This window comes from Ipomoea nil, unplaced genomic scaffold (genome assembly GCF_001879475.1).
Source record: "Ipomoea nil cultivar Tokyo-kokei standard unplaced genomic scaffold, Asagao_1.1 scaffold2297, whole genome shotgun sequence".
Lineage (NCBI taxonomy): Eukaryota > Viridiplantae > Streptophyta > Magnoliopsida > Solanales > Convolvulaceae > Ipomoea > Ipomoea nil.
In genome coordinates, this window is record NW_017618725.1 from 287,187 (window position 1) to 304,713 (window position 17,527).

Here is a 17,527-nt window from a genome sequence, read left to right on the forward strand (position 1 = left end):
AGAACACAAGTTGAGCACTCCGATGTTTTACAGAAGTGTTGGTAGAATCTCTTTGTAAGAAACAACTTTTGAGAGAAGATGAGAGAAAAAAAAATGATTTTGCAAGTTCAAAATTCGACAAAACATTCTACCCAACACATAGGTTTTTATAGGGGAGAGAAGAGTTAGTATCCCACTAAATAGCACATTAAACCAACATAAATCCAATTTAATAATTAGATTATAACGTTTGAAACGGTCGTACTTATTATCGAAAGAATATCAACGGTCACGAACTTAATATCTGATTAATTCGTACCGACCATAACGACCCGTTTCAAAAATATCTGAGTGACCGAGAAGTCTGTACAAACCCGAAGGTTTAACAAATTGGGACCGGAAACCACACCCGAGTGGTCCGCAAGCATCGAAACAGTGCAGCACGAATCAATGCATATAGCATTGACTCGTGCACACCGAATCCACAACACGAAATGAGCTGCTTTGGAATCCAAAGCTTAAGCACTCTTGATTCGTGCACAACTTTCGTCCATGCAATAGAAGCAAAGCACAAAATGTGCTAAAATCCCAATTCACTAATTAAGCAACCAAAGCTTAATTACACTTAAGCTTAACGAAAGATATTAAAATGCTAATTTTTAATTAGCATCTAAACTTAAGTTTTTGACTTCTCTCAAATAGTATCACTTTAAGAATCAATTTCTCATTCACCTATTACCCATTTTGAGCGTACACTATGTCAAATTCTTCGTCTCACTACGAAGAACCCGAATCTACTTTAACCCGATCCAAATCGAAAGTGGATCCCACATATATTTGTACCACAAAATAGTCACTCAAAATGTCATTTCAAACTAAAAATTCTAACACACACACACACACACACACACACACACACACACACACACACACACACACACACACACACACACACACACACACACACACACACATATATATATATATATATATATATATATATATATATATATATATATATATATATATATATATATATATATATGTAAATTTAGTATTTTAGTTTTTGAAACTAGGACTTAGAATTTTAAATTTTTTATTATTAAAAATTAAAATTATTTAACATTTTGACTAGGATCGGAGTTGACGGGAAATGGGGAATCGCCGTCCCCGCCTAATTCTCCGTGGGGATGGGGATGGGGAATATTTTTAATTCCCCGTCGGGGACGGGGACGGGGAATATACTCTCCGCCTCCACCGCCGCGTCGGATCTTTTATTATATGAGTCAACATGTGCACCTCACGCCATCCTCCCTCCTCTCTCTCTCTCTCTCTCTCTCTCTCTCTCTACCACAAGATTGATTTTCCCATCTCATTCGCTCACGCTGATTTCTCCCCCCTTCTATCTCTGTCGCTCACCTTATCGCTATCCGTCTCCTCCCATCTCTTTCCCTCAAGCTCTCCGCCTCTTCCCATATCCTCCGCCTCCATTTCTGCCGCTGCCTCCAACTTCGGTAAGTATTGCAACTCGGTTAATGAGAATTTCTCTCATTCAAATCCCTAATTCTCTACATATAAATTATTTCTATCAATGTAAAACCATCATCTCTATCCAGGAATTCTTCCTGGAGTTAATACTTCTAATTGTCCTCCGAGTATTAGGGATTTACCAGCTGTGGTCCTTCGAGTTTTAAATGACCTCCAATGGTCCTCCTTGTTTCATAAAATAACCACCTTTTAGGACGTCTCGACATCTCGTGGTCATTTTAAACTCAGGTTATTTTAAGAATTAGGACTATGGGTGGTTATTTTTTAAAACATTGATGACCATTGGAAGTCATTTAAAACTCGGTGGACCACAACTAGTAAACCCCTAATATTCGGAAGACCATTGGAGGTATTAACTCATTCTTCCTGTGATCATCTCTATAAGTTTTAGAATTTTGGGGAATAATACTTCAATAATATAAAAGTAATATCAATTTTTAATAAAATCTAGGATTTCTAAGTTCATATTTTATTATTATATTTTTCAGAAACTATTATTAATATGGAGTGTGAAAACCTGTGTTATGATGGAAACGATGAAACTGATGAAGTTGCTATTGATCAGTATCTCACATGTCGTGCATTTTTATACAACGAAGTTAAACTTTTTTTTTAAAAAAAATAAAAATTAAAAGTACTTATTTTATAATTGAAACGTATTATGTATATGGATAAAAGTAACACTTTAATTTTTCTCAATATTCTATGTAATACATGTTACTTCCAATTAACCTTATATTGATGAAAGGATCACTATTGGAAAGAAATTAAAAGTCAAGGGACCTAAGATGTCCAAATTAAAAGTCGAGAATTAATTTGAAAAATCATAATAGTTGGAGGATCATTGCTGGAGCTCCAAGTCTCATGTTGTTTGTTCTGCTGTTCAGCTCATATTGTCACTGGTATCTCTCGTAAATGTTTTATAATAAAATAGTAAATATCAGTTGGCTTTGTTATATATTAGACTTTGAATTTATATGAGAGATATCCATGAGAATATGAGCTGAACAATAAAGGAGACATTATGGGACTTGGATTTACTTCTATATTATTATTATTATTATTATTATTATTATTATTATTATTATTATTATTATTATTATTATTATTATTGTTATTATATTTTAAATAAAATTAAACGATATTTCCTTTCAGTTTTTAACCGAAGCGTTCGGTATACAAGAATTTATTACTATTCGTTTGTTCGGTTGTTCGGTAAGGTTCAATTTGGGAAAACCGAACCGAATTGTCCACACCTAAAGTTAATTATTGAAATGATCATTGACTATAGCAAAATTACCAATTTGGTCTCAAGTTAACAGAAGTCTAACAGGAAAACTAACGGAGAACCAAATTGGTTAAGATTTTTAAAGTTGAGGGACTTAATTGGTCAAGAAAATAGTTAATGATTAAATTGGTAATTTCGCTATAGTTAAAGGTCCATTTTGGTAATTAACTATTTGTATTTTGAATAGACATGGACTTGTTCGTGATTATGAAAAGGTGGAGGGGGCAATTGGAATTATTTTCTCCGGAAGACTAACTGAAGTAAGTAACCTAGAATCTAGATTCATCCAAAGCTGCATCTTAACAGCGAGACTCGTCGAAGCAAAGAGAAAACCCGATAACGAGGTCCAAGAAATCGGAGCTCCGAAGACGGACACGCTTACCCTTCGTCTTCCTCCTATTATCAGATTCTCCTCCGATCCTAATTGAACCTCAGGTATGATTCTGAGTTTGTTCTTACCTTTCGGTTGCACTATTTAGAAACCCTAATTCGTGGATCCAGGAGTCGCCGAGTTTATAGCCCAAGCGTATCGAACCGCTCTGACTCATTCAGCCATTCAGGGTTTTCTGCACTCTCTTATCTCGATTATTTGTCTAATTGTTGTCCATGTTGATAATTTGGAAAATTTTTTTCAGGTCTCCCGTCTTGCTGTTTTTCTGAAAATTATTATAATTATAATTTTTTTTTGTGAGTTTGATTTAATGGGTTACGTGCCTTGCGTATCTGCTTTCACAGAGAAAGCTGAAATTTTTTGTTAAGATTTTTTTTTTTTTTTCCCTGTTTTTGGGCATCCTAAATATGTTGTCAAAAATTAGATTTAAGAGTATTGTGCTTGAATTCTAGCTATCAGCGGAGCTACTAAGATGTGGTAACGGTTGTACTTATATTTGTGTTATCTAAGGAAACAACAAATGGTTGTGTTTGATAGAGTAATTCATGAATTTGGGAGATACTTTTGGCAGTAGTAGGGTTGAGGCACATTAATGTTGATAGTTGTCTACTCTGAAGATTTTACTTATAGAAATCTTAGAATAATGGAGAGGTACATGCTTGCTTTTATTTGTTATTTTTTTTTTCCAAAGGTTGAGGAGAATGACACCACATGACCACACTAATTCTAATGATAACATGATGTTTACTAAATTGTCTGCAGTACATATATAAATATTTCTAATACTCTGGGATAATTTTCTTCAGTTAAGAAGTCAAAAAGAAATCTGATAAGGTAAATGCATTAGTATGTGGCAACCTTACCTCTTATCATGACCGATGCTTTGTTTATGATAGATTTCAAGCGCTTGGACAAAAATGAGCTTTGGAATCATACATAGGGATGTGTATGGGGAGTGGGAGAATTCAGGGTGGAGTTTTGGGTATTTATGTGTACTTGGATGTTGTTGCTCACTCTCTGAAGAGTATCATCTGCAAAAATTTTAGACAGGATGAGGAGACCAAATTTTAGTTCAAAAAAAATATATATTGAGCTTTGGAGCATATGAGAATGGAGCTTGTGGAGCACTGCTCACCTCAAGGATTGCTCTCTTGGTTTGCTCAGTATATTTTTGTTTTTCCTTGAACTGAAATCAAATACAAAATTATAAAAATGCATTTGATTGTACCACTTTATTAGTCTTTCTCAAGAGTCTTCTGTTCAAGACTTTGTTTTATTTATAGATATTGTTTATGTACAGTATTCTTGCAACAGTGATAATTGATACTCCTTTGTTGTACTTTAGAATGAGTGGCCGTTTCTCTCGGACAATCTATGTGGGAAACCTTCCCCTGGACATCAGAGAATGGGAAATTGAAGATTTGTTCTATAAGGTTTGATTTGAATACTTGTCTTGATCTATTTTAAGTTATTCTTATTTATATTGAATTTATTGTTCAAATGCCTAATGGTAACTATAATTGCCTGTGAGGTATTCTTTAATGCTGCTTATTCTCTCATTGGGTGTTTTTGATACTGCTTTCTTATCTTCTACAACCCTTTTGTTGGACAGTATGGACGTATTCAGGATATTGAATTGAAGATTCCACCTCGTCCCCCGGGCTATTGTTTTGTTGAGGTAGTTAAAGTTTTACTTGTGCATATATGTGATAATGCTTACCTGAGAACCTAAGTTATTTTGTTTTTTTTAATACTTTGACCGTTATTTATATAATTTGACTTTTTTTTTGGGTTTCAATGTGTTAAGTTTGAAAATTCTAGAGATGCAGAAGATGCCATCAGGGGTAGAGATGGCTACAACTTTGATGGTTGTCGACTGAGGGTAAGAACTCTTGAGATACTTGATGTTTATAAACTCTCCAGTTGACTTGTACATACGTCTCATGATGGTATATTTCTCCTGCAACTTATTATAGGTTGAGCTTGCTCATGGTGGTAGGGGGCCATCATCTTCAGTTGATCGGCGTGGTGGCTATGGTGGTGGGGGCAGGAGTGCATCACGTTATGGGATTTCTAAGCATTCTGAATATCGAGGTACCTCCATAACTTTCTAATTGAATCTTCTTGAAATCTTCATTTACTTAAGTGCTGTATGCATGTGTATTAGATATCGATTAATATGTAACATATGCCTCAATCTGTTACTTTGATTTGTGCAGTTATTGTTACTGGCCTTCCTTCTTCGGCTTCTTGGCAAGATTTGAAAGTAAGATATAATTCTTGAGAACTAGTATTTGATTTGTTGCATGTACAAATGTCAATGACATGCTGAAAGTATTCCAGGATCACATGCGCAAAGCTGGTGATGTTTGCTTTGCTGAGGTTTCCACTGATAGGGAAGGTATATTTTCGATCGTCATAACTGAGTGGATTTGTTTATATGCTAATATGTATGCATATTTATGGTGCTATTAGTCTGCTTTTTTGCTTAAATGTTTAGTGCCTTGAGTGCACTGTGACATTTTATTATGCTCTAAAACTTTTCACTGGATTTAGGGACATTTGGCTTGGTTGATTATACGAATTATGATGACATGAAATATGCTGTAAGTTAACTCTTAAATTATAATTTTTTTTGGATGTGAGTTAGATGCTCCAATCTTGTGCCTAATGTGTGTATTATATCATTCAGATTAGGAAACTTGATGATAGCGTGTTCAAAAATCCTTGGACTAGCACTTATATCCGGGTACTTACAATATCATTCTCCTCTTTTTATTACTCCGTAGATGGCTATTTAATAGGTTGTACACAGATATACATTGTATACTAAGGAGTGTTTTTCAATTTGGAATATTCATAACTTTGATTTTATTTATTTATTTGTGGCTAGGTAAGAGAGTACAAGAGCAGTCCATCCAGAAGCCACAGCAGAAGCAGGAGCAGAAGCAGAAGTCCTAGGAGGAGCAGGAGGTATACAAATTGCTGATTTTCTATTGTATTTTAATATTTGTTTCTTGGCTTTGGGCCCTTCATATTGTTCTATATTCTACAGCAAATCAGCAGCAGGTAGATCTGTTTCCAGATCACCACCGCCACGGTCTAGATCTGCATCACCTGTCAAGTCATCTAGGTATGGCTGTGTTTTTTAATCACTAGTTACTGCCTTTATTATGCTCTACTCTTATGACCTATGGTTTCTCTCTGTAAAAATGCAGACCTCTGTCGAAGTCAAGGTCCAGATCGAGGTCAAAATCAAGATCAAAGTCAGCATCCCCGCGCCCGGTAAGGTTTCAAGTTGTAAAAATTTCATTTAGGGCATAACAATGCTGCTGATGCGTCCCACTTATTGGCATTAATTAAATTCTCTTGGATTTTGGTTTTTCCTTAGCATTATTTCCTCCGAGTGTACTGATCTCAGCAGCTTATGTTCTTGAATTTTGCAACAATAATTTTACTCACTCTCTTGATCTTATTTTCAGGCACGATCAAACAGCGGTTAATGTAGTCATTTAATTTGGCCCTGACACCTCAAAGCTGCTTCAGTGTAAGCATATAGAAATACATGGTTAGCCTTGTCCAGGATTGAATTTTGAACTAGAGCTTATTGCTATATGCTGGGTTTTCTTTTGGGGGTCTTCTTGGTCTAATTGGTTCCTTTTATATGTTCGTGATAGTTGGGTAACCCTTTTGTGTTTTAGTATTTTTATGGATGTCGAGCTTTTAAGAACTTTTGGGTTGGTGTGTTGGAGGAATTGAGTTGATGTTATTACATTTCACTAGTTGAAAAATGAATTTTAGCTGTTGGAATTTATGCATATTTTGAGATTTTCCAGTCTTTTCATTACCAGCTTGCTTTCTTATGTTGTTGGAATGCCAAGTGAGTTGGAATGATTATTGCTTAAAATTATCATGGGAATGAGGGTTGGATACTACCCCATTGTTATCATAAAATTATACTAGTTTTTTTCATTTTATTTATAAAATTTTTATTTCCAAATATGTTGTATTGTAAATGGTGTATTAAAAGTATGGTTGATTGAATGACCAGTACAGTTACCTACTTGGCCTTCTATTGTGTGACGAATTATTTCTGTCACTTGTCTCTTCGCTAACTTTTGGTGTTTCTTCGGTAGAGTTTGTAATTTTTGGTATATTTGACGTTTTCCAAATCATAAATTATTATTATTATTATTATTATTATTATTATTATTATTATTATTATTACTATTACTATTATTATTATATTGGAAGTAGTGGATCTATATTATCATTTTCAAATATTTATGCAATAATAATGATGATAGCATTGAAAGTTTTGCTTTTAATCCTACTAGTAACTAGTAATTGATCCGATGCACTGGATATATTATATATTCTTTTTTTTTTTGAAAGCATATACTCCGTATTAAAAATAAATTTGATCCAAATAATACAAATAAATAAAAACTTAATATCAATTTTAGAAACAAATTAGAAAATATACAAAAATAAAAATACAGGAATGGTAAGCGAATTGAGTAAGATAGGGCAATTCAACCTTTTGGTTCTCGTAGTTTCTTCCATCAGTAACTACAAACAAAGCAACAGTTTCTGAAACTATCTAATGAAAGCAGTAAGAGGAGGTAGTGAGAGATGGGCGAATACAAGTAATTTCAATCTTTGATATTGTAGTGAGAGATGTGTGCTTGAAAACGGGTGATCAAATACTTGCTGATGGATTGTTCTTGGACGATTTTTCGATCAGAGTTGATACATGCATGCAAATGATAATTGTCTCACACTACCCACCTTAAGATATAAAATTAAGCACCTTAAGTTATAAAATCACGCACATTAAGATATAAAATAACACACCTTAAGTTTAAACTGATGCACCTTAAACTAGAAAAGTGATGCACCTTAAATATACGCATCCTTAAGAAGGAAAACGACACACCTAATGCTTTAGACTGATGCACCTTAAACTAGAAAAGTGACGCACCTTAAGCATTAAATATACGCACATTAAGAAGGAAAACGACGCACCTTAAGCTTTAAATATACGCACATTAAGAAGGAAAAGGACGCACCTTAACCTATGGAATGACACGCTAGGGACTTTACACAAGAAATTTACAATCTTCCATTTCTCTTTTGTTATTTATTTATTTATTTACTTTCTTTTCCCCTTTTAAAATATAAGCACTACCACAATCATATTGAAAGACAATTTGCTTAGGGATAACAATTGAACCCGCCCCCGACGGGAAAAACCGACCCCGCGGGGACGGGGAGGGCATTCCCCGCCCCGACCCCGATCCCCGACCCCCAACCCCGTCCCCGAATCCCAGGCTAATAATAATATTATATATAATTAATAATATTAAGAATTTCAATTATGCTGCCAAATTTACTGTAATGGTTTAGTTATGCTGTAATGCTGCCATGGCTGGATTTCAATTATTAAATGAACTCTGAATCTCTGAAGGTAAATTTACATATTAAAATAGGACTTACTATATAGTGTTTATTGTTTAATGGTTCTTAAAATAGGACTTACTATATAGTGTTTATTGTTTAGTGGTTCTTTGTAATGCATAATATTGGCTAAGTTTGTAATTCTGTTTAGACTTTAGTATAATGTTTGTAAGCATACTGTTTGCCATGTTCATAGCCATAATGTTTGTAATGATACTTGTAATGCATACTGTGTAATGTTTGTATTAGTCTTAACAATATGAAGTTTTGATTAAGGAATAAGGATTCAAAGGCTTAACAATATAAATTTTTGATAATATTAATTTTTTTAAATAATTTTTTTTTAATAGGCATAAATAAAAAATGAGGCGGGGATTCCCCGTCTCCGAAAAATCCCCGTGGAGACGGGGATGGGGAATAATTCTCCATCCCCGCCGAGAAACGGGGCGGGGACAGGAATGGGGATATTTCGAGAACGGGGACGGGACCCCATTCCCCGCCCCCGTTCCGCCCCGTTACCATTCTTAAATTTGCTGCAGTTCTAGTATGATATTACATCGCTTGTCCTGTAAAAACGAATCAATGGTAAATAAAGAAACAGACATCTTTCTTGGTATGGAGATGGACATAGTTGCTTAGTAAGGTACTAAATCAAATCTTAAGGCAGGATCCCTTAAAAAAAAATAAAAAAATCTTAGGGCAGGATAACGTTTAAAGTTTCAACAAAAAACATAAGTTCTCAACTGAAAAACTGACGTACCTTAAGCACAGAAATCATGCACCTTCAAAATGACACACTAAGTTTGACCAATACAAAAAAAGATCTAATTATCACAGGGCTGAGATTAAATCCCATTTTTTACCTGAGGCCTATCACCGCATTTGATCTCTATTATATATATATATATATATATATATATATAGAAGGGTTCAGGTGCAGGTGATGTCTCCCGTGCAATTGTGCGGTTGACGCGCCTTAAGCATAACATGACGCACCTTAAGTACACATATAACCCACGCACCTTAAGCACACAAACAAAGCACCTTAAGAACACAAACCACTCACCTTAAGTATACAAACTACGCACCTTAAGCACACAACAAAGCACCTTAAAAACACAAACCACGCATCTAAAGTTTTAAAATGGTTCACAAATTTCACACAATTGACGCATCTTAAACATACAAATCACGCACTTTAAGAAGGAAAACAACGCACCTTAAGAAGAAAAACCACGCACCTTAAGTTTCAACTACTACTCACATTAAGCACATAACCCGCGCACCTTAGGCACAGAACCCACGTACCTTAAGCACAGAACCCACACCCCTTAAACATAGAACCCACACACCTTAAGCACAAAACCCACGCACCTTAAGTTTCAACAACTACGTACATTAAGCACAGAACCCACGCACCTTAAGCACAAAACCCACACACCTTAAGCACAAACCCCACGCATTTTAAGCACATAACTCGCGCACCTTAAGCACAAAACCCACGCATCTTAAATTTGACCTAAATTCAAAAATTACCAAATTGCCACCACGTTTTTTTTTAAAATAAAAATTTTGGTAATCTTGGACGTTGATTTAATGAAGATCAATGACTCAGATTTAATTAACAGCACAACCGCACCTGGATATATATATATATATATATATATATATATATATATATATATATATATATATATATCACCTGAACTAAACTCTATATATAATGGATGAGAAACATTGATTTATAAAAAAACGGGGTGACATTTTCGTAAATAATTGAACATCGAAGTGCAAGTAAAATGTATTACAAGTGCAAGTAGCAATTTCATATAGTGCACCTAAGTGCAAGTAAAATGTATTACAAGTGCATGTAAAATGTATTATAGGTGCAAGTAAAATTTACACTGAGCATCAATACGAAGTGCACTTGACGTTCTAACTAGGTGCATCTATAGTTATAAGTAGTTGCACCTAGGTGCACGAATGTTAACAAGGTAAAATTACTTGCACTTGTAAGTGATTTTACTTGCACTTTTTACTTGAAAATATGCACCAACTACTTGCACTTATAACACATTTACTTGCACCAAAGTTTGAGTTATTTAAAAAAATGTCATCGCGTCGTTTTTTAAAAATTACATCTGATTTACCTCTGCCGCTGAACAGTGAATATATCATAATATCTATCTCAATGAGCACATTTTTGTAAAGACACATATCGAGGTGGAGTAAAGATGATATGATGATATAAATTGCATTTTGAAAGGCTTAAGATAGGTGGATCCAATATCATACAATCTAGTATAATGCATGTTTTCCAATAATGTAATAGCATTCTTTCCCCAAGGGGAGAGTGTCTAACCATGATTCAAGTTATGCAATGCCCAAATGAACAGACCTCAAATGGTTATATATAGCATTCATCACTGATTTCATACAACTCCAAGCAAACATAAAATGTTTCCCACACGGGCATTCGATGTGGTTGCATCCATCCATCACCTTCTCAATGGTGCACTTACACATTGGACACATCTTCGCGTTCACCCTCCCATCCGCCTACTCCTTCAATGACAAGTGTTGGTTTTGTGACCTGGGGTCATCACTCGGCGGGCCAACATAACCGATTGAATGAGAAATAAAGTGTAAGAAATAATTAGAGACAAGATTTTTAACATGAAAACTGAATGGTAAAACCATGGGCCTTTACAATTCCACTATGTACTGATGCATTCTTTTTTTAACTGAAATTCTTGGCCTTTGTATTTTGGCGACTCAATCGAGTGCGCTTTGTTTTGACCGAATGCACTTACATGTAATTCTTAACATTTTTCTTGGACACAATATAACCAGTGAAAAGAAAATTCCGTGCTTCTTCATAATTCTGCCTTAGCACGCACATGTATATATGAATAAAAACCAAGAATTTGGAGCTTTGATAATTGAATTTTCTTACATTCCTTTTCCCTTATTACCACGAAAATATACATTTCCTTTGTTGTTGTAGATTTTCCTATTGAAGCTCCTACATTCAAATCTGCCAATACATAGAAATTGGTCGAACATTCTGCCACGCTACTAGTTAATTTCATCAGGATTGAACTGATAGAGGCACACAACTTTTCGTCGCGCTCTCCACAGACAGCGCCAAAGTTGGTTTCGTAAATCAGACGTAGTCACTCAACGGGCCAACATAACCGATCAAATGAGAAATAAAATGTAAGAAATAAAAAGAAGCAAGAATTTTAACATGGAAACCGAAAGGTAAAAACCGTAGACCATTTTAGGCGGTGCCAAGCCAAAAATTCATTATATTGTAAGCATTTTGTACATGTATAGTTGTTTTCTCCAATGAGATGGAGCCCCCCTTCCGGTTCCTAACTACTCTCTTTTATAGTAGAAGAATGAGTAAGGTAGATGGGGACTAGGCTCCAGATAATAATTGGTGGTAGCTAGAATGGGTGATTAATGTGATGGAGGTTACAATTTGGAGGTTATTTAGGAAATGGAAGGGTAATTAGGAAATAATTTAATGCTGACTTGATTATCCCATTGCCTTTTAATACATTCTTCTATGCCCGACTGCCTGCTAGGTGGTACCGACTGGGTGCCCATGCTGGATATCCATCAAAAAGTCTAGATAAACTTTGAACTCCTTGAAACCATTGTGCAAACAACGCGATGGGACACCACCCCTGCTTCTGATTGCAAACTCGCACTGGTCCAACAATTAAGCACGAACGATAGAAGACATGGAGACAACTTTGGAGCATGTAACTATCACCCCCATTTCACAAGAGAAAATTGGGAAACTTGCTTCATCTTCGTTAGCCTGGGCAATTTCGTATATTCCATCATCAACTCTTTAGATGTCACAAGTAATTAGTACCACCTTTGATAGGAATGCAATGGTGTTTGGAAACATCTCTTTGAGCCCTTTAAGGTCTGGTAGAAACATATGAACCACTCTTATCATTAGATCAGGAGGCAAAGCTTTTCCGCAGAGATACACTGTAAGGTTCTTGTTCAATTCTCATGTATTGCAAAAAGTGAACTGACAAATTTCTACTATGCCATGTCAACCCTGTTCAAAGAACCAAAGATCCTCACAACTAGGTTATGCTAACAAGTCAATGTTGGTACATATATAAAGTCACTTAATTAAAAAGAGAAAGAAACAATCATATCAAAGAATACTATACCTTTATGATTCTTGAGTCATTGTAGTAACACATCCAACTCCGTCTTGATAGGCTGCTGCAGGACAAGACACACTGCTTCAGAATACCTGCTGGCATTTTATCCTCTGCCACGAAAGAAATCTCGACAACGTCTTCCCATCTAGTTCTTCCAATGCTTTTGCAACTTATAGAGGAGATTTCCATCAAATGTGATAGTAACTCTCAAGTAATTATCATTAGCTTTAGGTTGGAAGACTTGGACAGAAAGGCAGTTAACATAGGGAATCCTCTTAGGCATCAAGGAGGATACATCCTCACAAGTAACGAACGGAGGATTTTCTACTAGCCTGGAGCTCCTTTGAGGACGAAAAATCTTATTCGTCCTCAGAGATGCTCCAGGCTAGTAGAAAATCCTCCGCTCGTTGCTTGTGAGGATGTATCCTCCTTGATGCCTAAGAGGATTCCCTAGGGTAACTGCCTTTCTGTCTAAGTCTTCCAACCTAAAGCTAAGGATAATTACATGAGAGCTATTATCACATTTGATGGAAATCTCCTCTAGAAGCTGCAAAGGCATTGGAAGAACTGGATGATAAGGCGTTGTCAGTATTTCTTTCGTGCAGAGGATAAAATGTCAACAGGTATTCCAAAGCATTGTGTCTTGTCCTACAGCAGCCTATCAAGACGGAGTTGGATGTGTTACTACAGTGACTCAAGAATCATAAAGGTATAGTATTCTATGATATGATTGTTTCTTTCTCGATCTTTCTAATTAAGCAACTTTATATATGTACCAACATTGACTTGTTAGCATAACCTAGTTGTGAGAATCTTTGGTTCTTTGAACAAGGTTGACATGGCATAATAGAAATTTGTTAGCTAACTTCTTGCAATACATGAGAATTGAACAAGCAACTTACAATGTATCTCTGCGGTGAAGCTTTGCCTCCTGATCTAATGAAAAAGGGTTGTTCATATGTTTTGACCAGACCTTAAATTAAAGTGCTCAAAGAGATGTTTCCAAACACCATTGCATTCATGTCAAAGGTGGTACTAAAGACTTGTGCCATCTAAAGAGTTGATGATGCAATATATGAAATTGCCCAGGCTAACGAAGATGAAGCAAGTTGCCCAATTTTCTCTCATTGTTAGTGACCTTTCTGATCTAAGTAATAGAAGGAAGATTTGTTCGGTGTGAGCCAAGCACAAAGTCCTTTGACAGAGTAGTTATTACTGGAATTCGTATGTACATTTCTGAAACTGAGGTCTCTGAGGCCTTAAATGAACTGACAGATAGAAAAATCTTGTGTTTGTTCCTCCTCAAAGGAGCTCCAGTAGAAAATCCTCCATTCATTGAAAACCGGTTGTATAACACCAATCGCAAATTCATTGTTTATTTGATGTATGATGTAGAACTTTGAAAATCGTAGACTCTGCAGGGTGCTAAGCAAAAAATGAAAGAAAAAGGAAACAAAAACTTTGTAAACAAAACAAAACATTGTAAACAAAAAGAATATGATGCAGCAGTAACGTATAAGCTCTAAACTCAAAAACTGAAAGGAGAAGGAAACTAAAAATTTTCAAACAAAAAGCATCTCTGAAAACTTAAGGAAAAAAGAAAGACCAGAACACCCCAAAACATCGTGAAATTTATAAAGTAATTAATAATAATTGAAATTTAAACAACAAAAAAATGGTGAATTGAAAGTAAACAACACAAAAATGGTGAATTGAAAGTAAAGATTGACCTGCGTATGAGCTTGTAACTGCGTTTCTCCTTAGCATTTTGGGCATTTGCCATAGGCTTCTTTAATAATGAAGCCTTACGCTTCTCTTTTCCTTCCCATCCGATGTGGGAATCAGAAGGGCAAGGATAAAAAAGAGGGCGTTGAGCTCCCATTTTAATGAGGGAGCTCAACGCCCTCTTCTTAATTTCTTTTCGATGTGGGATCAAATTTGATCCCACATCACTTTTTTTTTCATTTATTATTATTATTATTATTATTATTATTATTATTATTATTATTATTATTATTAAAAATGTCCTTTTGTGTCTTTTACCAATTAATCGCTAATATTAAACAATTAATTTGATCAAACATCTTTTTACAAACCGCTAATACAATTCACTGGCAAGTCAAACCCGCTAACATAATCCACTACCCATTATCTTCTCATACACTATTAATAACAAACCAATGAAGATAATATAATACATACCCAACACTAATGCCCATAATATAAGCATAAATTTTGGTATACAATAATATTTTGTTATTAAATTGATGGCAAATATGTTTGAAATAAGGGGAAACTAGACCACCGAACTGTACACGATAATGCAATTATGCTACTGGAGCTAAAAAAAGAAGAAGTTAACAATTAAATTCTTAAATTAACCCTTTTCATGCAATTTGTCTAATTAATTTCCTAGTTTCTAACTAATTGCCCAATTTAAAAATATTTTTAAGTAATTTTATATAAAATAATTATTTTTAAAAAACAACTTCGCCTCCATGGCCGAAGACAAAGAACGCAACCAGAGATGAAGGAAGTTTCTTCGTTTCTGGCCGGGAGACTATGGTCCCCATGGCCGGAGGTGAAGACTGGTTTTTCGTCCCGGCAATGGAGATGCCGTTGTTTTTTATTTTATTTTTTTTGTTTTTTTTAATAAATAAATAATTATATTATTTAAAATTATTTAAATTGGGTAACCTTTTTAGAAACTATGAAATTGGATAAAGTGTATTAAATAGGTTAATTTAGGAATTTAATTGTAATTTTTTTATAGTTTAGTTGCCTAATTGTATTATGGTGTGTAGTTCGGTGACCTATTTAACCTTTATTTCAATATGTTTATATGAAAACTGATGAAAAAATGTGTACTGACATTTTCTTTGTGTTGGATTTAGAATGAAGTAAACTTTTATTAAAATTGATTTAATTCTTAACCGTGTTCATTATATGACTAACATAATCTGAAAATATTTTTGCATTATAGGACTGTTGAAAATTTTAATATAAATAAATAGAAGTCGATTGATACGTTCATTGCAATTTTAGCTCAAACTGTCATCGAGGGTATACCCAATTTGTCCAACCTTCTCCGTTAAACAAATCAACCTCCACTCATCTTCTAACATTTCATTAAATGAAGTAACAGTGCCACCTATATAGTTAGGAGGTAAAGTTTGACTTATCATGCCTCCACGTCTTAACTTAAGAGTTAAAATTCCTGAAATAAAGAATTGAGGAAATGCAATACAATTTAGAGTACACAAAGTAGCAATGCATATGCTTTTGAGTTACCAGACAACAGATGGTCCACTTCAGACTACTTTACACAAAATGCATTAAAATAAACCCCAAGAATGGTCCCCAGCAGATGCATAACCAGACAAATGCAATGCATATGCAATCAACAGGGTTCAAATAGCAATGCATATGCTTTTGAGTTACCAGACAACAGATGGTCCACTTCGAACTACTTTACACTAAATGCATTAAAAGAAACCACAAGAATGCTCCCCAGCAGATGCTTAACCAGCAAAACCACGCAATTTTGAAACATAAAATGGTCCCCACATGTATGTAAACGAAGCAAAATATAAAAACTCAAACTATCACATATACAACATAACACAAAACAAAAGCCTCAATATGGTCCCCACTTCTAGCATTTCGTCTTAAAGCACAATACATATCTTACAGAGTATAATGGAGTTACCTGGTGGGCGAGTATTGCCATCTAAACCTCTCGAATCCATGAACGCGCTTCGTTCTTCCACCACAATCTCACTTCTCGCTTCTTTTAATTCAAAGATTAGGGTTCGGTTTGAATGGGTGGAATTGGGATTTTTGTTCTTCGACTGGGAGCGTATTTAGGAGATTGAATTTTAGGGATTATGCTTTTGCATTCACTTATCACGTGGAGTGATGATATACGGTCAATTATACATATGCTTTTACAATATACGGTCAATAATACATATGCAAGTGGAGTGACGAATTTCCCCCTTCCAATTAACCTTATATTGATGAAAGGACCACTATTGGAAAGAAATTGAAAGTAAAGGGACCTAAGATGTCCAAATTAAAAGTTGAGGATTAATTTCGAAAAATCATAATAGTTGGAGGACCATTGCTGGAGCTCCAAGTCTCATGCTGCCTACCTTGCTGTTCAGCTCATATTGTCACTGGTATCTCTCGTAAATGTTTTATAATAAAATAGTAAACATCAGTTGGCTTTGTTATATGTTAGACTTTGGATTTATACAAGAGATACCCATGAGAATATGAGCTGAACAATAAAGGAGGCATTAAGGGACTTGGATTTACTTCTTTATTATTATTACTAGTTTTTATATGCGCTTTGCGCGAATGGGATAATGCCCAATAATTATTTTTAAATAAGTATTTCAAAGTATATCAATGCAATATTATATAAGAGATGTTAATGCATAGTGGTAGGGAATATCCCGACCGACATAGCTTCACCACGACCGAGATGCCTTTGTCCTTTCGTCTATGTCTTTGCAGGTAACAGGTCGGGCTCCTTGAGGAGAACCCGGTCGGGGACCGACCGGGAGTTGCCCGAGCGGTGGTGTCAACCCGAGCGGTAGTCCTCCGGCGAGAGAGCTGACTAAAGACACGTGGCGGTTCTCTACGACGACAGACAGGGCA

The 17,527-nt window shown here is 35.2% G+C and overlaps 1 protein-coding gene and 1 long non-coding RNA gene across 2 annotated transcripts in view; one reads left to right on the forward strand and one right to left on the reverse strand.

Annotated features, from left to right (window-relative positions):
- Window positions 1-3,779, reverse strand: part of LOC109151919 — a 27,871-nt gene extending 24,092 nt beyond the window's left edge. The window contains exon 1 of the long non-coding RNA XR_002049309.1: window positions 3,697-3,779. This is a non-coding gene — a long non-coding RNA (uncharacterized LOC109151919). The remainder of the gene's footprint in view (window positions 1-3,696) is intronic.
- On the forward strand, window positions 3,085-7,036 carry LOC109151918 (serine/arginine-rich splicing factor SR34A-like). The gene is made up of 14 exons (XM_019299525.1): window positions 3,085-3,250; window positions 4,103-4,369; window positions 4,552-4,639; window positions 4,819-4,884; window positions 5,014-5,088; window positions 5,183-5,300; window positions 5,426-5,472; window positions 5,550-5,607; window positions 5,763-5,812; window positions 5,899-5,955; window positions 6,100-6,179; window positions 6,262-6,339; window positions 6,425-6,491; window positions 6,689-7,036. The coding sequence occupies exons 2-14, from the start codon at window positions 4,311-4,313 to the stop codon at window positions 6,707-6,709; spliced, it is 864 nt and encodes a 287-aa protein (XP_019155070.1). The 5' UTR covers window positions 3,085-3,250; window positions 4,103-4,310; the 3' UTR covers window positions 6,710-7,036.
- Window positions 7,037-17,527: the final 10,491 nt, after the last annotated feature.

What these genes read in the sequence shown, in the direction of transcription:
- LOC109151918 (XM_019299525.1), top strand. Translation starts at nt 4,311, where the DNA reads ATGAGAATGGAGCTTGTGGAGCACTGCTCACCTCAAGGATTGCTCTCT. An exon ending in CGGGCTATTGTTTTGTTGAG is followed by an intron (nt 4,885 to 5,013) that starts GTAGTTAAAGTT and finishes CAATGTGTTAAG; the next exon opens with TTTGAAAATTCTAGAGATGC. An exon ending in TCACCTGTCAAGTCATCTAG is followed by an intron (nt 6,340 to 6,424) that starts GTATGGCTGTGT and finishes GTAAAAATGCAG; the next exon opens with ACCTCTGTCGAAGTCAAGGT.